This window comes from Pelobates fuscus, chromosome 9 (genome assembly GCF_036172605.1).
Source record: "Pelobates fuscus isolate aPelFus1 chromosome 9, aPelFus1.pri, whole genome shotgun sequence".
In the NCBI taxonomy this organism is placed as follows: Eukaryota; Metazoa; Chordata; class Amphibia; order Anura; family Pelobatidae; genus Pelobates; species Pelobates fuscus.
Window position 1 is genome coordinate 51,712,180 of NC_086325.1, and position 24,291 is coordinate 51,736,470.

Consider the following 24,291-nt stretch of genomic DNA (forward strand, 5'->3'; position numbering starts at 1 on the left):
AAGAAGAATGGAAGAAAAGAATAACAGATCCCGAGAGAGGGGGAGAAGAGGAAGAGATTGAGGAAAGGTAAGTTCGGCATGACAGTGCCGCTTTAATGATGCAGGTTTAGTGTATAGATCATGCCCCTCATTTTGAAGTTTTAGTCTATCAATCTCTGCCATTTAGGAGTTAAATCACTTATGGAGTCCTAGTCACACCTCCCTGAATGGGACTTACACAGCCTTCCTAAACACTTTGGTTTAAGAGAGAACTAATGCTTAAACTTCCTTTATTGCACCTTCTGTTTAATTTAGAATTTATTATCTCCTGTTCGGTTAATAGCCTTCTAGACCTTGTAGGAGCCTCCTGTGTGTGATTAAAGTTCAATTTACAAAGCAGGAGATGAAAACTTCTAAAGTAAACACACAGTGCTGATTGAAATTAAACCATGCTTTCATGTAAGCTGTGTAAGTCACATCCAGGGGTGGTGTGGCTAGGGCTGCATAAACAGAAACGGACGTGACTTAACTCATAAATGACAAGGAATTGAGTAGTGAAAAACGTATTTATTAAGCTAAAGTAGTTTTGGTGCTTGGAGTATCCCTTATCCCCTTAAGGACAGATGACGGCTATATTCCGTCATGATTCCCTTTTATTCCAGAAGTTGTGTCCTTAAGGGGTTAAATGAAGCTTCTGCTGGTGGGCAAAAGGAGTTGCTTTTATGAAGAGAAATTTTACTTTTATTTCTTCCAGATGACAATGGATATGAATATAGTGGAAGTGAAGAAGATGATGATGAACTGAATGAAGAGGAAGGAGAGCCAAGGTAACCATTTGCACATTAACTGCTATAAAATACAACTTGGCCCAAAATTTGTAATGTATGTTGATCGACATCTCAAGCTAAAGGGCCAACATTCTGAGGATATTCTTGGATTTGTAGTTCAACAACGGCCATGTTGGCCACTCAAGAGTTAAAATTATTCCAGAAAAGTCTGCATTCCATGTCTCTCATGTATTATCCAAGGAAGCCTGATTTTGTGTTTTTCGTTTTTTTTTCCATTTTTTTTAAATATATAAAAAGTTCTGTTTGTAAGCTATAATCGCTAAAGAGAACCAAACAAACTTCACTGAAGGGCAACCTGAAAGATCATTTGAGGTAAAATTGTTGGAAAGTTATCTTGCCTGCCAACTATATCAACTTGCACAATAGATAAATGACAGAACGAATATAAAAGCTGTATATTGGCTGTCAAAGATGATTAGAAAGTTACTTCCGAACTACTAAGGGAAACTGGCCCCCCAAAAAAACTTTTCTGTCTCATGAAAGAACATTTCGGAGGATTCAGAAAACGTTACCTATAGCAAATTGGCATATGGACTAGATTACTCGTCTTTACACACATTAAGTGACAATAATCAGTAAATATTACATGTGATTAAATAAGAATGATGATAAATTTATATAAATGCTTTAAGGTGTACATAAAAATTATATATATATATATATATATATATATATATATATATATATATATATATATTTATTGACCAATGGACTTTATATATATATATATATATAAAAACTCCAGAGCCAGGCACTCCTCCTTATCGAAAAACTTTCAAATATAAATAAGCCTAGGTGCAATCCCGCGTTATATACATGAAAAAGCAATAAAGGGAGCACACTAGGTCTTGATTGTAGTGCAACGTTTCGACCCTGCTTTATCAAGATCTTTACCTCAATTTACCTCAAATGATCTTGATAAAGACCCAGCAGGGTCGAAACGTTGATTTTCTTGCTTAAACCACAGCTATATATTCTTTGGGAATGCAGTAAATAATTTTGCACTACAATCAAGACCTAGTGTGCTCCCTTTATTGCTTTTTCATACATATACACATATATATATATACACACTCGAAAATCCCCCGCACTCACGCTTTAGTAGAGATCCACTTCGCCGGGTGCCATGACTTGAACTCCAAACAAATATTTCAGCAAAGAACAGCCGCTCACCGGTCTTTTAAAAAATCCAAAATGTATTTAAATAGAGTTAAAAAAGAGACCAACGTTTCAGTCCCCGCTCGGGACTTTCCTCAGGGTAACAAATCAATAACTTTAACTTTATTTAAATAAATTTTGGATTTTTTAAAAGACCGGTGAGCGGCTGTTCTTTGCTGAAATATAACCGGTTATTCATTGTAAAATTATATATATATATATATATAATTTTACAATGAATAACCAAATCAAAAAGTACATTGAGGAAAAGCATGAGTTTAAAGGTCAGAATGCATCACAAAAAGTCTTTAAATGTGAGGTAGCTCCAGACTTGCTGCTAAAATTGATCGGTTACCTGTGTAGAACTTTATACAGTAGAGTTTAAAAACTACTTCTATTGACAGTCTACATAAAATTGTCATTAGTTCAAAACATGTTGAGTGCATGATCTTAGAAAGAAACATCATGTTATTTCTTGTGAGTAAAAGAATGCAGTCGAGGTATACTTACCTGATGCTGTCCACTGCGAGTGCCACTATCTTAGATCTTCAGCTCCCACCAGTAGTCCACCTCAAGACTGTACTCATGCACATGCATGAGAGTACAATTCCAAAGTCTATGGGTGATCCCCTGAGACCATTGGACCTGCCATTGATATTTTCTGCTAATGAGTGACAGAATGACAAATTGTCTACTACAGGGTTACACATTTTATCTATATATTATGCTAGCTAAATCGCATGCAGGTGTATAGCTAAAAAGTTCTATCAATTTGCGTGTCCTATATGGCTTCTTCAACCAGGGTGGGGGGGGGGGGGGGTCATCCCTATCCCAGCAATAGGGAGTTAGGAAATCATTACATAGACCGATCCCCACCCCACTGGACACCTGTTTTGAGGTTCCACTCCGGCTCCCCCTGTCAAGGTAAGAATAGGGAAGCTATGTGGACCTCAGTGTTTCATTATATAGTATGTCAACTTTTTTATTTACAGTTCGGGGAGGGAAGGGTACCAGAATACATTTAAGCCCTAAGTGCCAAGTAACCTAGGTACAACTCCTGTGCCTATTAAGGGTTCCCTTAGAATTTTGAGTCTTGTGTATGATATTTTTAATGAAAACCAGTATAGTTATATTGTCATTACGGAGTCACCTGTCCACTTTAAATACTTTTTTTCATTGCTGTGAGGGGGACCTATTTGCAAATTACCCAACAGGAGTTTAATGAAGACACTCAGTTATATCTAATTAAATTAGACGAATGGACTTGGAAATCTCAGATACTAAGACTTGTAAGACAACATCACATTATTTATTCATGTTAGTGTTGTGCTCTACAACTTGTGATTTGCAGAGCCTAGCGGTTTTGAAGGTTAAATCTTTATAGAGAAAATGGAAGGTGCACAAATTAAAAAAATAAATAAATTTAAAAAAAAAAGTTGCTTAAACTGCCATTATTTCTTTTTTAGCTCCATTGTTAATCTTCCTGGTGAATCGACTCTCCGGCGTGAGTTCTTGCGACTGCAGCAGGAAAACAAGAACAGATCAGATCCTCAGAGACACCAGCAATTACAGCAGCAGCTCAAAGACCAAGAGAAATACAAAAAACAGCTCCTGGCCGAGCGCCAGAAAAGGATCGAGCAGCAGAAGGAACAGAGGAAGAAGTTGGAAGATGTAGGAACTGAGTGTCTTCCCTTTTGTACTTACAGCACAAACAGCTGATTTGTTACCTACAATACACCAGTGTAAAAACAAAGCAGAACATTTAGAATACGATTAAAGTTCTGCCAAAATGTCTCCAGTATCGCACTTTGGAGCCAAATAGTTTGACCTCACCCCATGCCACGTACACAATAAATTTATATAAAAAGGGAGGTTACAGTTGTGAAAACTATGTTTTATTTATACAGGTCTAGAACATGCATACTGTGGTCTTTCTAGACTGCAAAGGAGGTGGGATTTTATTTTTTTAAATGGTTTATAATTCTTAAAAGGTGGTATAGATGGCAAACAAAACTTGCAGTATTACTCCAGTTACTCAAAATTTAGTGCAGATGATGTCTTAGATGTGTGTGGGTTATGTGCAGCCCACCACCTACGATGAGGCAAAATAACCTAAAACCAAACAGATGGGTGTACTTCTTGTAATTTAGGCCAACAACAATTATTGGACACAGTTTCTTAATTATTTTAATTACGGTAAATCTCACTATAAAATAGCTCATTACATTTATACTACTTTTTTGTTTTGCTATTTTAAGTATTCGTTTACACCAGCATGTTAATTTGAGTAAAAAAAAACAAAAACAAAAAAAAAAACATTTTTGCATTATTGAAATAGGAAAATCAGATTATTTTTGTTTACTCTCTCTCTCTCTCTAGCATCAGAAAAGGGAACTGGAGCTCAGAAAATTGCAGGAGTTTGATTTGAGATGTACAGGACTTGAAGAAATTCAGAAGAATGAAGGGAAAGGAGTCCGGAAACATACAGAAAATCCGAATTTTGCTGTCGTTGACGGATGGAACAAAAATGAAAGGAAACAGGTATGAGTTTTCTTTATAAATAGTGCACTTTATATTCAACAGACGTTTAATAACTACATCTAATGGTCTTGAAGATGTTAAATCAAACCAGCATTCTAAAGAGGTGCATATAGTTACACAAAAGTAAAAAATTAAAGCGTAGCATATCAAGAACACCGATTCCGACATGTACTTACATTTTATTACACACGCAAAAGAAAGTATGAAACCGGGCAAGTAAAAAGAATGGAAAGATGAGAATGGAGACGAGTGCTACGTGGGAGATAAAAGTAGCTGAATAATTGGAATGCTTCTGTAACAAAGTAGTTAGTGACTTCTCAAAGAGTGTATTCGTAGACAGACATAGAGAAAAGGTATTCCAAAACAGATCAGCACTAGAAAGGTCCTGTCGGGAAGAGTTTGAGCTTCATGTGCCAAGTGGCCTGGGTGGGACATTGTTGATTAGGAAGGATCTTTAGATTGAGCTACAGTGAAGCAGAGCTCTATGATCTTAAATCGAAAACTAGATGTTGATGGAAGCCACTATAATGACCAGCAGAGCTCAAATGTAGGAGACTTGGACAGGATGAGAAACCTTGCAGTAACATTTATTACAGTCACAGACTGTAATCTGTAATAATCTTGGCATGTCCAAGACCAATAGACTGGTTACAGTTACTAGCATAAGGCATAATCGGAGTTCAAATAAGCAAATTAGTTGAATGCATTATTCAATATGGATGAGCAAGATATAGATCTTTAAATGAACCCAATCTACTCCGTACTTCTCATGCACTCAGTGACCTTGAGCAAGGTCACTGGAAATCTAAGAACACAAGTATGGGAATCCAGAAGAAAAAGACAGACAATAGAAATTAAATCGCACCTACTGTATTAGGAGACATGGGAGCAGGAAGAGGCAAGCGTATTTCCATATCTCACCATAGTGGTCAGAAATGTTATTGTTTTTTAACCCCTTAAGGACACATGACATGTGTGACATGTCATGATTCTCTTTTATTCCAGAAGTTTGGTCCTTAAGGGGTTAAATGTGAATGAGCTATTTTTAATAGATTACTGCTTACATCAGAGGTCCTCAATATGAAGATCCCCCCACCCAATGTGGACCTACAAGCATGAAAGCTGGTAAATATTCATGTGATATGTAAATCATCAACATATGGGGGGTCTAACTTTTCCATTATTCCTGTTTGTGTCTCATAAGCAATGTACTGTATTTAACCCCTTAAGGACACATGACATGTGTGGCATGTCATGATTCCATTTTATTCCAGAAGTTTGGTCCTTAAGGGGTTAAAGTAATAAATAAATACACATTGGTTTTCCTTTCAGGAAGAAATGGAAATTGTTACTGTTGCACGGTTTTATTACAAATGGTGGTAATTGGTCAACGCCAGGATGAGCTTTAATGATTACGTTAAAAATATGCTCCAATCTCACCTTGGTTAGTTGCTAAATACTCTGTGGTGTCAGTGACATTGTTGGGCTACTATGAGCTAATAGTAGTGATATCAGTGTCTCTATGAAGAAATGGTTTTGAGTAGGAAAAGTTATAGATATTTTGATATCATTTCACAAACTGGCTGAATTACATAGATCATTATAAAATATTGAGCCATATCATATGATTTGCAGTTTGCATACTATAGCAAATTCGGTCACACTCATTCTCTCAATTCAACTGAAAGAATTAATTGGAGGTCCACTTTATGCACCAACAACCGAATTCAAACTGTATTGAGTTGAATATGTCTGCTGTTCTAAGATGGATCTATTGGAGTCGTGAGCTTCTGTTGAAGGTAGCTAAGCTGCAGGGAGAACGTTTTCCGGTTCCATATAGAGCAGTAAAGTAACAGGACACGTTTAAGTGTTACCTGCATAGCTCTCTCGTCTCATTCACGGAACACAGCCCTTAAATCAAAGGTCCTAAAGCTCTGCATATATGTTCCTTATTGTAACGGATATTTAGGTGGCAAAATGTATACTACTTGTTTTGTTAAAAGTGGTTATTTTTTATTTTTTTTAAATACATTTGTAATTTGTAATTTTATGATTAAATATATAGATATACATGTCGTTTTGTGGCTCTTCGTGATCAATATTTAACTGTCTAGCTGCAAATATTTTTGAAGAAAGCATCAGCATCTGTAGTTAGCTGAGCATCATGGAATATGTGATATGTGGTTTTAAAACAACTTGAGAGCTGCATATTGGCCACAAATGAAATATTCAATTACTTGATTAATGTAAACTTGTGCCAGCAAAGGGATCAAATGAACACTCCAGGCACCACAAAAATGTCATCGGAATAAAGTTGTTTTGGTGCAATGAGGTTTCTGGCACTGGCTTATCTTAAGGGGTTATATTGTTCTTATAAGTGACTTGAAAAAGGTATGTTCTTTTCAAGACAGTTGTATGAATGGCGATTCCCTGATTGGCTGAGAGCATCAGCTGACCGCTTTCCGCAAATCAGCGGCGCCGTTGCCAGGTTTTGTTGGAGCCTTCCGGTTTAGAGATTTTTAGAAAACATAACAGAGAAGTGGGAAGATTTGGCACTGGAACAAAGACTTTGGGGTTAAACCATTCTCAAACAGTTTAACCCATTAAGGTTAGACAGTGCCAGGGACCTCCTGGCACCATAACTACTTAATTTCTCCAATGTTGTTATGGTGCCTAAACTGTTCTTTTAATTTATATAATAAAAAAAAAATCAAGCAGTTCCATAATTACAAATATTTAATATTTGGTTTTAGTTAAAATGTCTTAAACAGTCTAATTATTGCTTGTTCAGATACCCTTATTAAAGTTTTTCTTGCTGCATCCTTCTCTTTTTAAAGATCAGTGATTATCCATTTTGCGAAATATTTTTTTTGCTTACTGTCTTTATTTTTAATTAATCCATTATTAGTTACACATAGTGTTAGTTTTTTTTTTAAATTGTTGAACGCATTAAAGTACTCTCTGTGGAAACACAAATAAGAAATATAGTGTTTTATTTTCTTTCTACTATAGAGTAGAATCCTATTACAAGACTTATCTAAACTGGTAGCAGAGTGCTAGCCTCTGTGACGAAATTAGTATTTCTCGGCGGTGTGCTCGCGTGTTTAGATAAATACTGCTAACATGTATCAACCCTTTAGGGCTATTTTGTTTTTAAGGGTGAAGGCCCTTAAAATATTAACCCATAGATAACCAAATAATCTATGGAACAGTTGTTTTGAAAACTTGACTATTTACAATTTTTTTGCTAATTACATCTGGAAAAAAAAAAAATGGAGGCAAACAAAGCTGATCTGGAAAAGTTCACCAAATATAACTTGACAAATTTTTGCCCCCGAATTCCCTTTGGAATGAAATTTGCAATAATTTTGAGTTTGTCTTTAGCACAGACAGAATAAGTGAAATGCACCCTTATATTACGATATTACGCCGATTATCGCTCTATAAAATATAAAAACAAAACCACATGCTTCAAAAGAAGCCTTTCCAGTAAGGCAATTTCTAGGGGTCAAATGACAACAATGTGTTCTAATAATTGGGTAAAGGATGACTAAGAGAAGGATTATTATCCCGCAGAGCCCTAGGTGGGTTAGTAGTTTCATTCTTCACATAAGGATGGTGAAAGTGGCCATGCAAGTTCAAAGAGCTGGCCATGTCTAACCCCTGGGTCTTTTTTTACCCCTTTAAATACAAATGTTTTGTGTATGTATCCGTCACTACACAAGTCATACAAAAACTTTTAAAGAAAAAGTTAAACATTAGGTGTTCCAGCTAGTAGTTTTGTTCATTGTGGTATATTCAGAATACCAAATGAAAAATATACAACATTCAATAGAGACTAACATAATCCGTGTCATTTTCAGATGAGCATTCTTGAAAGGGCAATGGGATCTGTAGAGTCCAGTCATCTAGGGTACTAGATTTTAATATGCTGGGAGAGAGAGACACTGTTATCACACTCTGGGTGAGGTATAAAAAGTCCCAGTCTTATGACTTGTCTTTGGAGATTGTGAAATACGGTTTTATTTATTTTCTTCATCATCAATAAGTTATTGTTGGAAACAGCAAAAAAAATGTGACTAACTCATACCACGGGATGAGTGTTTTCTACTTAAAACGGTGAACTCAAGGAGTCCTAAAATAATGTACTTTATGCCATTGGAGGCAATTGTTGCAGACTGAGAATGGGTGTTGTGAAATGCCATCTTGGGTGCAACTTATTAGATTTGTTTTAGGAATGCAGATTCTAGGAGATGTGCAACAAATACTGACCTGGAGCATAGTCTATCTCAGTGGTCTCAAACTTTTTAGGTTCAAGGCGCCCTTAATATTTCAATATTTTCAATATAAGTCAAAACTATTTTCTAGGTTGTATATGTGTACAGCGCTGTGGCATATACTGTGCCCCTGTTCGGCAGAAATGCTTGCCTTTTAGGCGCAAATCCAGAACCTAATCTGGTAGATTATTTAAAGAAACAATCCAGGCACAACAGCACTTTGTAGTTGTTATGGTGCCAGTAGTGCCCTCCCAGGGTAAGTAGTCAAACTGTTTAAGAACAGTTTGACTACTTACCTGGGATCTGCTTGGATAGGGGCAGTAGTGTGTGAGGGGTGCAATATGCATATGTATGTGTGAGGGGTGCATTGTGTTTGTGAAGGATGTAGTGTGTGGGGGGAACAGTGTGTGCGTATGTGTGTATATGGGGCAGTTTGTGCGTGAGGGTTACAGTGTGTGAGGGGCAGGTTGGAAGAGGGGTACAGTTTGTGTGTATGGAGGGGCAAATTAAGAGGAACAGTCACAATTTTGGGCCCAGATCCCTCTGTCCTTCCTTTCTAGGAGCTCCATACTGTTTGTGTGTGAGATTAGAACAGAGCTCAACAATACATCTACAGTAATTAACTACACTAGATATGTTTATAAATCAGTTTGTGTAAATAAGATACATGGTTTTATTCTAAATTTCATGTTAATTGCAGAAATAGTTATGTCACCCAATTGCTCAAAACAGCCACACACCAAAAATTAAAGGACCACTCCACACCCATAACTGAAGTGCTCTATAAGCGAGGAATATCCTATTTCAGAGGCACTTTATAAAAAAAAAAGTGTTGATTTCCATCACAAAATCAGCACTTTTATAATTAAACACCCTGGCTGTCAATCATACTGCCAGTGCCAGGGAGGTTTACTTCCATCTTCCATTAACTCGCTTCTACCCGAGCACGGCGGCCTCTCTACCTCCTTCAAAAACGCTGTGCAGTGCATGCGCACAGAGGGATAGCTTCAGAGGCTTCTTAAATAGAATCCTCTGATTGGTGAACAGAGAGAGAAAGGAAACCGCGCCCTTATTTTGATACGAACATACGTACTCAAATCCTTATGGTCGTATAATGGTAGACCTCAAAAAAAGAGAAATAAACAAAACAATAGTGTAACCCTGTAAATATTCTGGAAACAATAAAAAGCAAGTAAGGTAGTACACTCACATTTAGCAGAGCTAAATACAGAGCTCTGCTGTTTTAGCGCGTAGACGGAATGATCCCCGTCCTAGGATAAATATGAGGTAGTCCACGTCTTGATGGTCTCAAACAGAGAAAACAGACAGGAAAATCCACATAGTGTAGTATATACTGGTATAAATATAAATGGTAAGTGAATAGAAAATATCGTACTCACATTTACTAGAGCGTGCCTCGCTCTAGTTAATAGCGCATAGGTGGTATAATCCCCACCAAGGAATAAAGATGTAAACCAGGAGCAAAATATAATGGAAATCTCAGAGTAGTAAAAAAGTTAAGATTATAACTATTTATTATACATATAAATCAGTAAAAAACAATATATATAGAATACTCAATGAGAAAGTCCATAAAAAAATCCACTTTACGCGTTTCCCCTATAGAGGCTTCTTCATTGGCTGATTGGCTATTTCCCTGTAAAGAAATGGTTAGTCTCTTCCGTAGAAAAAGGGGAGGGCTTGCAAAGTCTGCTGTTCATAAATACTGCAGCCTTTGCAAGCTCTTTTAAGATGTACCCCCAATGACAGCATGCATGAAACGCATAAGTCTGTATTTATTAAGGGTAAATACACTAAACAGTGCTTTGTACTTTTTTCCCCATTTGGGCAGTGGTGTGTCCCTTTAAAGTGTCCCTCTTTGTCCATTTGAAACATTGGAAGGTACAATACAGGGCTGTTCTCACCTTCACGCTGATTCAACAAACTAACACCAGATGTAAATGGTATCCATTGTTTGAGAGCAGTCTATAATTCACGTCATGAACATAAAGCCCCCAAAAATCAAATATATCCGTTTTAAATGTTAGGAGGCGTAAAACTAGCTTATAAATCTTTAATGTCACTTAACCCATTTATTACAGATAGCATGCCAGGGCTCTCATGATCTGATGAGATTTGCCTAACTTCTTGTACTAAAGGGGTTAAATAAAGCAGACTTAGGAAATACAGAGTTTCCTACTATTTTTTTGTTTGTTTTGTTTTGGCAAAAAACAGACAGGAAATCTTCTGGCTTACAGATGTATGCTAAAGGGAAACTCCAGGGTAAAGTTCCCCTGATCATGCATTCAAAATGTACTTAACAATGCAATGGAGGTTTTTATTGTTTTTTTTATTTTTCATTTGTCATTATATTCTTTCTATAATATGTGGCAGTATTCATAAAATGGTTTGTCTACCTGTGAGAGAAGGGAAGATGTAGCCATGGCCCTTGTGGAATGTTCAAAGAAATACTGTAGGATTGTTGTAGTTATGGTGTCTGGAGTCCAAGGGCACCAGGTTCCGCACCATTGCAATATGGTTTACTCACCATTTAGTAGAGATGCTGGGTCCCTGGTAGCTGGAAGGTCGACCTTCCACCAATGAGGTGGCAGAGCTATGCTCCCGCCTTGTACCATATCATCATATCAGGGATTGGCTGAACGCACTCACCTTATACTTTCAACCAATTTACTGTCACTATTTCTGGTATGATGTGAAGAAGAGCTTTGCTACACTTCCACCATTTTGCCATTGGAGGCCAAGTTGCAGGCTAGCAGGGACCAAGAATCTCTAATAAAAACAGTACGTAAACCATTTAGTAGTCATGTGGGACCCAGCATCCATGGAATCCAGGTACCATAACCACTTCAATACACACTTACGGTGTCTCATGAAAGACATTTGGAGGATTGTGACCCAAAGATATGGATAAACAGAGTTGTAAAATTCTGAATAAATCCTATATTCATAGCTTTGCTATTTCAGTCTGAATTTTGAAATTAGTTTTTCCATATCTTTGAGGCAAAAGTACATTGTGCGGTGCAGTTGTTTTCGGTTTCTGTGATCGATTTGCAAAGCCCAATTTAGATTGCACTCCCCTTTGCATGACCATCGATTGCTCCAAATATCCTGCAACCTTCCTCCTTACTGCTCCTTCAATGATAATGTAGTTGCTAAGATTTGTGCGCCAATACTAGTCCTCCCGTTATTCTATGCAAATTGTGGAGATCCAAGAAACCAAAATCCATAGCCATATAAATACAAGTAGGGTTACTCAATGAACTGTGAATTGTCAGGAACTGACCAGAGAATTTAAAATAGCTAAACGAGTCTGTCTGATACTACATGCTAAGACAGAAGCAGCTGAGGCTGTCTAAATCCACTGAAGAAGAACTGTGGTCAGGTTTTTAAAATATGTGGAACTAACCAGCAGAGTATTTAAATACAAGCATAAACTGGGAGTAATGGTGTGCCTTGGGTTAGGAGCCACTTAGGTGCGCTTTATACAATTATTATACTGTGTGTGTTTTTTTTTAATTTGCAGAATGAAATCCAAAGACAGAAGACAGATGGAATTTCTAAAGCAACAGAAGTGTCCCTACATGTAACAGTAAGAGAACATAAATATTAATCCATTACTTATAGGGACAATATATTGTGTGCCTATCCATGAGGAGTTGCAGATTGGTGGAGCGTTGCATCTTGCTGCGCATGCACAATAGCCCCCCATTGTTTTCCTATGGCAAAGTATCGGATTGCCTGAGATCGTCAAGACTGATTATCTCAGCCATGGAGGCGGAGCCACCCTCGGAGAGGCTGGCACAGCAAAGGAGAAAAGGGGAGAAAAACTACCTTTTCAATGCAATCTGTGTTGGGAATGGAGGACCTAAACAGCCACTCCAGGACTATAGGGTTAGAAATGCATGTTTGTGTTCCAAGCACTATAATGTTCCTTTTATGCTCCAATATCTGGTTCTATGATTTGGAAGCTTAAGCCCTTTCAGTAGATTTTGCTTTATCTGAATGCTTCATCAATAACTTGATGATGAGCATTGATATGATAAAAGCATATACTCTTCTACCAGTGTTCTTTATTAGGACTGTTTCTGTAATGGAGAGTGCCTATTGGCTGTGGAGTTAAATAACCAATCAATAGAAAATAAAACGCACTGGCTGCAGTGGGCTTGGAGGGTAGTAGGGGAGATTAACTGTATTAAATCATTTTAAATTTTAAAATATTACTACCAATAGAGCACTAGATTCATATCAAGCAGAAAATAATGGATTATTGTAGAAAGATTCTCTAAGGCAAAATCCTTTTCTTTTCATAGAAAGTTGAGGAAACAGCAAGTCATAAGAGGTTTCATCGCACATTGCCCAAGGATCAGACTCAATTATTGATTCTCCAACATGATCACAGGGGAAAGAAAACAGACTCACCAAAACAAATTTCAGATCACACACGTGTGAATGTTAATGTGAATCTGGAGGTAATATATTAGACTTGTGCATTTACTTGCATGGCATGCGTATTTTATTGTTCGTGAAAAATATAGGTTTGAATCATTAGTACTGAGAATACAATATATCCCATAGCAAAATTACATTATTTTTATAATATTGTTGATGATGCTATAGTATAGAAACAAGTCCAGATTTCCCATTAGGCAGACTAGGCAGCTGCCTACAGGTACCTGACCACCAGGAGGAGCCTGTTTTCAGCAATTTTAATGTGCCGTTTTGAACATATAAGTACCAGGAACCAAGGCCATTGAACTATGTAGTACAACTAGTCTCAATAGCCGACCTGCAGGAATAGTTATAGAGGGTATAAAACTCAGTGCCGTCCCAGCACCTCGGTTGTCTGCCTGTTGGGCTAGATAGAATGAGGAAGGGATCACTTCCCATTTGGCCACTAGAAACCTCTCACACAGGAAATGCACAGATGGGGCAGGGAAACTCCAAGTGACGCAAACTGTATAACTACTTCTGCAGTTCTAATTGTCAATCATAGGAGTTTGACAGACTGCAGAAGACATATTATAGTGAGTACTTTACAGATAATTTTATGTTTGAATGCTGAAGTTTGAAAGGTTAAGATAAAGGGTTTAAATTCAAATTTAGGTTTTAACTCCTCTAAACTCCTCATGTACCCCAATACTAAATTTAACCCAAGTCTTTAACCCCTCTCAAGCCGCTAAGCTTAACACCTCATGTAATCTAATGGACATTAAAGGGAGACTATAGTAACCGAAACAACTTTAGCTTAACAAAGCAGTTTTTGTGTATAGATCATGCCTCTGACGTTTCACTGCTTAATTCACTGCTTTTGTCTGTTGCTCTGTAAATTATTATTATGTATAAAGCGCCAAAGATTCTGCAGTGCTCTACAATGCAGGGTCTAGCAAGCTATTAACAGAGCAGTAGATAAGAAATTCCAAATAAAACAGAATTAGCAATAAAGGAAGTGTAAACATTAGCTGACTCTTTATAGGAAGTGTTAAGGAAGGCTGTGCAAGTCACACGCAGTGAGGTGTGGCTAGGGGCGCATAAACAAAGTGATTTAACTCCTAAAGTATAGAATTGAGCAGTGAGACTGTAGGGGCATGATCTATACACCAGAACTGCTCCTTTAAGCTTCACTAAGTTGATTTTGGGACTAAAGTGTCCATTTAGCCTCTCTTGCCTTTACCACCCCCCCCCCCCCCCTCCACTATAGCCACTTATAAAATTATCTTTAACCTAAACTTTAAATACAGATTTAAACACAATACCCACAGGTATGGCAGAGGTATACACACACATAAAATTATGCATAGGCAGTTGTCAAATACAAATTTTGTTTTAGATATTTTTAGGCCTGCAATGTCCAATTAATAAATTCATTATACTTAATTTATCTGCTTTATTTTAGGGTTAAAGGACCCCTATAGGCACCCAGACCACTTCAGCTCAATGAAGTGGTCTGGGTGCCAGGTCCATCTAGGATTAACCCTGCCTGGTGTAAACATAGCAGTTTCAGAGAAACTGCTATGTTTACATATGGATTAATCCAGCCTCTAGTGGCTGTCTCATTGACAGCCGCTAGAGGTGCTTCCGTGCTTCTCACTGTGATTTTCACAGTGAGAAGACGCCAGCGTCCATAGGAAATCATTGAGAATGCTTTCCTATGGACTGACTGAATGCGCGCGCGGCTCTTGCCGCTCATGCGCATTCAGCCGATGACGTCAGAAGGAGGAGGAGAGTCCCCAGCGCTGTGGGAGCCCGGCGCTGGAGAAAGGCGAGTGTTTAACCCCTTCCTCCCCCTTCAGCCCGGCAGGAGGTGGGCCATGAGGGTGGGGGCACCCTCAAGGCACTATAGTGCCAGAAAAATTAGTTTGTTTTCCTGGCACTATAGTGGTCCTTTAAGGGCCAAGGCCTGCAGGCACCTGACATGTAAATCTGTCCCTGTATACAAATATAAGATAAATGAATAACATGCATAACAGTGAAGGATATATTATTAAAACTAGTGGTACAGTGTCTGAAGATGGAGTGGTTTGCGAATATCTAAGTCCCTGTGCTGGGGAATGAGAAACACGCTGCCCAGCTCCTCTTACGGCATATTAGTAATGGGACAAGAGCTGAATCTACAAATAGCAGCTGCTGACCAGGAGGGACATTCCATGTGACAGTCATATGATGCTTTTTCTTTCTTTCTTACAGTGTCAAATATGTTGTGTGTGTATATATATATATATATATATATTTTTTTTTTTTTTTTTTTGTACGTTCTCTTTTTGTCCAATTTAGACTTTCCCATTTGTGCTGGGCATCGTCCACTCAGGGTTCTTTTCATTGAGAAGCAGTGTGGACAAATTGTGCATAGGTGTGATTAGCTTCTCAGTGAGCGGTAGTACAGCTCATTGGAAATTGCAGCAATGACCAGCACAGTGATTAATGCAGCCCATGATCTTTTCTTTGAACTATAGTTCACAATCATTAAGCAAATACAGGAAACAACTATCTGATGGACAGTCAGGATGATGCGACAAGGGAGGTTTTCTTAAAATTAACACATTGATAAACTGGGTGTGCGCAGGGACACGAACGTAATACCTAAAACACTATAGCATGCTGTAGTGTTCCTTTAAATCGTCAATGAATGCAGACTCATCATACTTCATGCCTCCCAGCCATACGGATTTATTCCCGATTTTGGTGGCACCATGGAAGTGTCCCCAATAATCATAACATGATTACATCATGCTGTGTTCAGGACACGTGGACCATGCAGGAAAAAACTGAAACACTACTCTCAGCACGGACTGCCTTCAGTGGGTCGGCCTGAGTGATGGAAAGGAAGCCTGATGTGTATTCACACCAGCGTGAACATTCATTAACTTGGGTGCACCTGCCCTCTTTCTAGGCAGATTGGCCCGTTTGGGGGCAGGGCTAGTGACCTGATTGCTCCGCTGGTCCCTTCCCCCTTTACCACCCTCCCACCAGCATCCTGATTCTCATATGATATGATCAATATTACTTTTTAATAATTCTACAATTGTAGTGTTGCAATTATAATAGTCTACTTTTGCGTACTGCAACACATTCTTTAAACCATGTTTTATAGTACCAGAAGAGTAAGTCATTGAATTAAAAAAAATTATAATTTTCAAATGACAAAAGGGTCGCTTCTGGCCAGCACAAAAATATTGTTGGAGTTCACATTTTTTTTTATTTACTAGGATCAATAAAGGCTTAAGAGTTCAGGAGATAGAGAGGAAAAGATCAAACCATTTTGGTTTAGTAAAAATAAGGGTTGCACATAGTTGTTCATTTATCCACGATAAAGCAAGCTTTCAATGTACTATAATAGATGGTGTGGGCAGTCAGACACTTTTCCTTGTTTAAATCTTGTTAACCACATTAAATAGGTTTATAGCTATTTTCATACAGAAAAGCTGGCACTGCAAAATATTCCATAAGATCAAAAAACATTTTTTTCAAAAAATAGGTAAAATATTTTTTGAAATGAAGATAAATGGTGGAAGTGGTTTCAAGACAATCATCACTTCCATCAGCAGCCACCTGCTCACGAAGCAGAGAAGAGAAAGTGGCTTTTTCCTAGCTTATAACAAGAAGGAATAGAAAGGTAGTAAATTTGGGGCGGAGCTTGACCGCCAAGCGGAGTGGACGCGGACCGCATGAGCTCCTGCCAGACGGGCAAAATTAAATCAAAGAAACCGCAATTAAAAAGCCCACAGACATATCAGGGTGCACTCCCCAAGCTAGGGGTGCACCAAGCAAGCGACAGACACACTCCCGACACCCGTCGGGGCCGGGAGCACTGGACGCCCACCGCGGCCTACAGGAGCTGAAACCGGGGCGAGATGGCCGCTCCCCCCTGAGCTCGGAACAACCCGGCAAACAACCTCTCACCCCCCCCCTCTGGACCGGTGGGGGTCATCCCGGTCCTCCCCAGCCACATCAAGCACACTTGAGGACGGGCTGAGCAGACTGTAGGGACGCAACACAGTCAAGGCAAGGCCAAGATGGCAGCCCATCACAGGCCCCAGCCGAAAGGTACAGACACCCAGCCATCACTCCAGCCCATGGCAGTGCTAGATCGGCTCTGTAAAAGCTTTTGGGCAATACTCCGCAACAACGGAGCCACACACGTTCAAGCTATGAGAGCAGTAACCGCGTGGCTTCGCCCGGCCACCAGACGCCGCCATGCCGAGGGCCCCCAGAACAACTGCCCAGCGGGGCAGCCGCAAACGACCAGTAAAGCAGGAAACATTACCCGGGCCTACGGGCGCAAACACCCAACCTCACCCATGCAGGAACCTAAGTGCTGTGCAGGCCCCACAAGCAAGTTCCTCGCTGAGCCAGAAAATCAGAGCCCAGCGCGGCACTCGGGGCCCCTCTGTAGTTGCAGCCGCCTACCGGATCACGGTGAGGGTGTCCACACTGACACCCGTTGGAGGCTCTGAATCGCAGCATAGAGGTGACACTGAATCCACCTGTCATCACAGACTGGACCCACAGGAACACCTGAATCGCCTTCCAGGGAACGCAATCAAGGCATCCAGAACGGGCATCGGCTGATGCAACCCTGATTGCAGCCCGCGACCTTGCATACAGAGCAGAGACTCTCTTTCCCTAAGGACGGAGGCAAAAGTACCCCAGTTGCATCCTTTATGTGCCCATAATTTATATGTGCCGATGACTGCTTACTATGTGCCAATAATTAATATGAACCTACGATTGATATGTGCCTACATTTAACATGTTACCTACACCTGTTTTGACACGGTCCTCCTGTTTAACTGTATGGTTTCCCGTTCCAATCTGCAATAGCTATCCTCTCCGTAAAAGTTAGCAACGCCTATAAGCCAGACTAATGCCATACGCTCTTAGGAATATTAGCTGGAGTATCTGTCTAGGCACCTCTCCCCACTAACAAGCTACCCACAACCTAAGGCTTAGAGGTGCGCGCACCCTTCATTCCAAGCAACAGTGATACCAAACTAAGCATTGTTATACAACACAGGAGTCACTTTACCTTACTCTGCATATAATTGATTAAGCTCGTTATTATTGACGGCAATTACTATCAGTGCCTAAGACATGACTTCGTTATAACGAAACTTGTTTCATTACGCACTCTTTAGTTTTCACCATTGGTTTTCACGTCATTTACAAAAAAGTGTTTTCTTTATGCTAGCTATTTTTGCTAAATCTCACTCTGTTAGATTCAATGTTTCGCTAAGTTTAAAAACTATAAAAATTGTGCGTATTATCCTGCCACTGTCTAACCTATGTGAATCCTGAGATACGCTGTTGTGGCGTCTGTTGAAATGTCTAACCTCCCGCACAACAAAAATAAAGAATGAATAAAATAAAAAAAAAAGAAAGTTAGTAAATATGACCCACCAAAAAAAAGTTGATATTTAATGGGGTTTATTTTGCATATTGTTTGCTGTGTGTGATAAAATAACCTGGCATTTGCTGTATAACTAATTTCTGCGTCAGTGTTGTCCAATCAGAGGCTTCATTTTGAAAAGCCCTACGGACATACTGCATGTATTTCAGTACCTTGGAAGGATATAAAATTGCAATTGCAATATTGCTAATATTGGAACAGCTCCTCACTTCTGATTTGAACTATATTACAAAGCGAGCAAAACAGGAAATCCTCCCAGCTGTAATTCAAGCTTGACAAAGACCTCATAGCAGGTCAAAACGTTGCTGCTGCTCTGTCACATTTCTTTGACCCAATAAATCTGCCTTTGGTTTGAACACCTTGATTGCCTGAAGAGCATTCTTCTGTTTGCCTGAGCGTTGTGGGATTGCTGGTCCTGCTCTAGTGCACCTGGTGTCAACTGGAATTGAGTGCGGTTCCTCTCTTCATTCGTGAAAAGCTGATCTCTCTTGATAGACACTTTTATAAAATACGCCTGCTCTAGAGATGTCGCAAACATAAAATTTTCCGTTCGCAAATGGCGAACGCGAATTTCCGCAAATGTTCGCGAACGGGCGAACCGGGCGAACCGCCATAGACTTCAATAGGCAGGCGAATTCTAAAACCCACAGTGACTCTTTCTGGCCACAATAGTGATGGAAAATTTGTTTCAAGGGGACTAACACCTGGACTGTGGCATGCCGGAGGGGGATCCATGGCAAAACTCCCATGGAAAATTACATAGTTGATGCAGAGTCTGGTTTTAATCCATAAAGGGCATAAATCACAAAAACATTCCTAAATTGTTTGGAATAACGTGCTTTAAAACATCAGGTATGATGTTGAATCGATCAGGTAGTGTAAGGGTTACGCACGCTTCACAGTGACAGACCAAACTCCCTGTTTAACGCACCGCAAACAACCGCAAGCAGTCCATTTGCACAACCGCAAACTCCCCATTTGCACAAGGTTGGTTGCCAAGCTAGCCATGTCCCGTTCCTTGTCCTCACTGATGTCATTGAAGGCCTCTTCCTCCACCCAGCCACGTACAACACCAAGGGTCCCCGAAAGGTGACAACAAGCCCCCTGGGACGCCTGCTGTGTTTGGTCTTCCAACTCCTCAAAGCCACCTTCCTCCTCTGACTCCTCTTCTTCAGACTCCTCTCTCTGCGTTGCTATAAGGTGTGTTAAGTAGTACTATTCCTATCAGTTTAATCCCTGTTACTTCCCCTATGAGGGGACGTGTATATGGCATCCATTTTAGGAACCGGGAGATGGAAAAAGATGCTTGGTCGGTCCTCCTATTTCAAATTTGGGGCACTGTGCGTGTAATCTAATGTGCCACCAGATAGGAGTGGTGTGTTAAGTAGTACTATTCTTATCAGTTTAATCCCTGTTACGCCCCCCTCATCAAGCATGTTTTAGTCAAATGTATCGCCCACTGTCAGTCCCTCATACATCTTAATAAAAGTGAGGTAATCTAGACTTTTTTGACCTAGGCGACTTCTCTTCTCAGTGACAATACCTCCTGCTGCACTGAAGGTCCTTTCTGACAGGACACTTGAAGCGGGGCAGGCCAGAAGCTCTATCGCAAATTGGGATAGCTCAGGCCACAGGTCAAGCCTGCACACCCAGTAGTCAAGGGGTTCATCGCTCCTCAGAATGTCGATATCTGCAGTTAAGGCGAGGTAGTCTGCTACCTGTCGGTCGAGTCGTTCTCTGAGGGTGGACCCCGAAGGGCTGTGGCGATGCGTAGGACTTAAAAAGGTCCACATGTCCTCCATCAACAACACGTCTGTAAAGTGTCCTGTCCTTGCCGGCGTGGTCGTGGAAGGAGGAGGAGGAGGATTACTTTCACCTCTTCCCCTGTTAGATTCCCGTTGTGCTGTGACATCACCCTTATACGCTGTGTAAAGCATACTTTTTAATTTATTTTGGAACTGCGGCATCCTTTCCGACTTGCGGTAATTCGGTAACATTTCAGGCACTTTCTGCTTATACTGGGGGTCTAGTAGCGTGGACACCCAGTACAGGTCGTTCTCTTTCAGCCTTTTTATACGAGGTGATCTCATTGAAGGTATGTTCTTTCCCCCCAGCCACGTATAACACCACGGGTACCAGATAGGTGACAAAGAGCACCCTGGGATGCCTGTTGTGGTTGGTCTTCCTCCTCCTCCTCAAAGCCACATTCCTCCTCTGACTCCTCTTCCTCATAATCCTCTTCCAGCGTTGCCGCAGGTCCAGCAAGTGATGCTGATAAGGCTGTTTCTGGTGGTGATGGTGACCACAACTCTTCCTCTTCCTCTTCATGCTCATCTACGGCCTGATCCAGCACTCTTCGCAGGGCACGCTCCAGGAAGAAAACAAATGGTATGATGTCGCTGATGGTGCCTTCGGTGCGACTGACTAGGTTTGTCAACTCCTCAAAAGGACGCATGAGCCTACAGGCATTGCACATGAGCGTCCAGTAACGTGGAAAAAAATTCCCAGCTCCGCAGAGGCTGTCCTAGCACCCCGGTCATACAAATACTCGTTAACGGCTTTTTCTTGTTGGAGCAGGCGGTCGAACATTAGGAGTGTTGAATTCCAACGTGTCGGGCTGTCACAAATCAAGCGCCTCACTGGCATGTTGTTTCGCCGCTGGATATCTGAAAAGTGCGCCATGGCCGTGTAGGAACGCCTGAAGTTGCCACACACCTTCCTGGCCTGCTTCAGGATGTCCTGTAAGCCTGGGTACTTATGCACAAAGCGTTGTAAGATCAGATTACACACATGTGACATGCACGGCACATGTGTCAACTTGCCCAAATTCAATGCCGCCAACAAATTTCTTCCGTTGTCACAAACCACTTTGCCGATCTCCAGTTGGTGCGGAGTCAGCCACTGATCCACCTGTGCGTTCAGGGCAGACAGGAGTGCTGGTCCGGTGTGACTCTCTGCTTTCAGGCAAGTCAACCCCAAGACGGCGTGACACTGCCGTATCCGGGATGTGGAATAGTACCTGGGGAGCTGGGGGGGTGCCGTTGATGTGGAGCAAGACGCAGCAGCAGAAAAGCACTCAGCCAAAGAGGTTATGGAAGAGGATGAGTAGGAGGAGTAGAGGAGGTGGCAGCAAGTCGTGGCGGTGTCATCAACTCCTCTGCAGAGACACGCATTCCATGCTTGGCAGCCGTAAGCAGGTTTACCCAATGCGCAGTGTAGGTGATATACCTGCCCTGACCATGCTTTGCAGACCAGGTATCAGTGGTCAGATGGACCCTTGCCCCAACACTGTGTGCCAGACATGCCATTACTTCCTTTTGCACAACCGAGTACAGGTTGGGGATTGCCTTTTGCGCAAATAAATTTCGTCCGGGTACCTTCCACTGCGGTGTCCCAATAGCTACAAATTTTTGTATGGTAAAAGCTGGCGGACTAAGAGTTCAGACAAGCCAGCTGTCAGATGCCGGGCAAGGGGGTGACTTTGTGACATTGGCTTCTTACGCTCAAACATGTCCTTGACAGACACCTGACTGTGGGCAGATGAGCAGGAACTGCTCAAGGCGAGAGACGGAGTGGCGGATGGTTGAGAGGGGGCAAGGAGGACAGCAGTGGTTGACGTGGCTGAAGATGCTGGACCAGAAGGAGGATGGCGGCTTTGAGTTTGTGTGCTGCTTGTACTCATGTGTTGATCCTATAGGCGTTTGTGATGTGCGATCATGTGCCTTCGCAAAAGCAGTTGTACCTAGGTGGGTGTTGGACTTCCCACGACTCTTTTGGCACAGGTTGCAAATGGCATCACTGTTGTCAGAGGCAGACACACAAAAAAAATGCCACAATGCTGAACTCTGCAATGGCGGCATTCTGGTGGTGGCAACAGCATGCGTTGATTGGCGTGCTGTCTGGCTGACCCCGGGTGCCGATGCATGCTGTCTGACTGTGCCACTAGCTCTTTGTGACGACCCCCCCCTGCTTCCAACTCGTCTCCTCCTCCTCGCTCTCCATCTGAACTTTCCCCCTGTTCTTCTTCTCCTCTTCTAGCGTGCACCCACGTGACATCCACGGACGCATCGTCATCAACCGCTTCACTTGTATCTGACAACTCAGCAAAGGAAGGAGCAGCGGGTACAACATCATCATCATCATCACACCGTACGTCCATGTGTGTAATGCTGCCTGACTGAGACATATCCCTGTTATCTACATCCTCTGGCAATAATGGTTGCGCATCACTCATTTCTTCCAACTGATGTGTAAATAACTCCTCTGACATACCAAGTGAAGCGGCTGTGGTGCTAGTGTTGGTGGTGGTGGCAGGCGGGTGAGTGGTAACTTGAGGTGCCCGAAGCTAAGCTGGAGGAGGATGGTGCGTCAAGGAAGCTGTAGAAGATTGGGTGTCCTGTGTTAGCCAGTCAACTATGTCCTCAGAACTTTTCGAGTTCAGGGTACGTGGCCTCTGAACACTGGGCATTATTCTAGGGCCAGAGGGAATCACAGCACCACGACCACGATGGCCCCTGCAGGGTGGCCTGCCTCTGCCTGTCATTTTTTTCCGATTAGTGGTACTATGTATGCAAGCTACTGTGACAACAGATATGAGTGGCACTGTGCACTGGCAGAAGTTGGCAGAGTAGACGCTGTAGGCCTGACACACACGCTTGCAGACAACTAACTGCTATTCAATCTATTACAGTCACAATTGTATTTTTTTTTTTTTTAAATGTACACTACTGTTACACCAGATATGAGTTGAACTGGTGTGACACTGTGCCCTGGCAGGCCCTGAAACGCACACGTGTGAAGGAAACTGACTATTATATTACAGTCAAAAAAGTTTTTTTTTTTTTTTGTTAAATGCAAGCTATTGTGACACCAGTGAGTGAGTGGTGGCACTGGGCAAGTGGGCACAGTATATGCTGTGAGCCTGACACACACGCTGGCAGGCAGGCAACTGCAATTAGATTACACAGGGAAAAAAAAAGCAGACTGATGTTCTAGCCCTAAAAATGGCTTTTTGGGGTGCTGTCCCTACAGCAGAGATCAGATGAGTCCTTCAGGACTGTAGTGGACACTGAATACACTAGCCTAGCTATTGATTTCCCTATTAAATCAGCAGCAGCTACGCTGTCCCTCCTCTCACTAAGAATGCAGCTTCCGAATGAATCTAAAATGGATGCTGTCCAGGAGGTGGGAGGGTCTGGGAGGGAGGGTCTGCTGCTGATTGGCTGGAATGTGTCTGCTGACTGTGAGGTACAGGGTCAAAGTTTACTCAATGATGACGAATAGGGGGCGAACCGAACATCGCATATGTGCGCCCGCCGTGACGAACAAGCTATGTTCGCCAGGAACTATTCAGGACATCTCTAGCCTGCACACAAAGGCAATTGAACTTGCTGAAGTGCTTTAGAGGCTTGTTATATTCTTTAATGATTGTGTAAAACTATCTTTGCATGTTTCCAGTAGAAATAAACAAGGATGCGTTGTTTAGACAGAAATGTGACAAGAGAAAGGGAGTGGTGATGGTTAAATGGTATTACAGAGTATGCCCTAGTAATTACCCACTGAT

At 41.3% G+C, this 24,291-nt stretch overlaps 1 protein-coding gene across 1 annotated transcript in view; it reads left to right on the forward strand.

Moving 5' to 3' along the window:
* NRK (Nik related kinase) overlaps positions 1-24,291 on the forward strand; it is a 185,049-nt gene that overhangs the window by 80,494 nt on the left and 80,264 nt on the right. Inside the window, exons 11-15 of the mRNA XM_063431944.1 lie at positions 734-806; positions 3,452-3,656; positions 4,365-4,526; positions 12,348-12,413; positions 13,135-13,293. Coding sequence (XP_063288014.1) covers positions 734-806; positions 3,452-3,656; positions 4,365-4,526; positions 12,348-12,413; positions 13,135-13,293 — 665 coding nt within the window. The remainder of the gene's footprint in view (positions 1-733; positions 807-3,451; positions 3,657-4,364; positions 4,527-12,347; positions 12,414-13,134; positions 13,294-24,291) is intronic.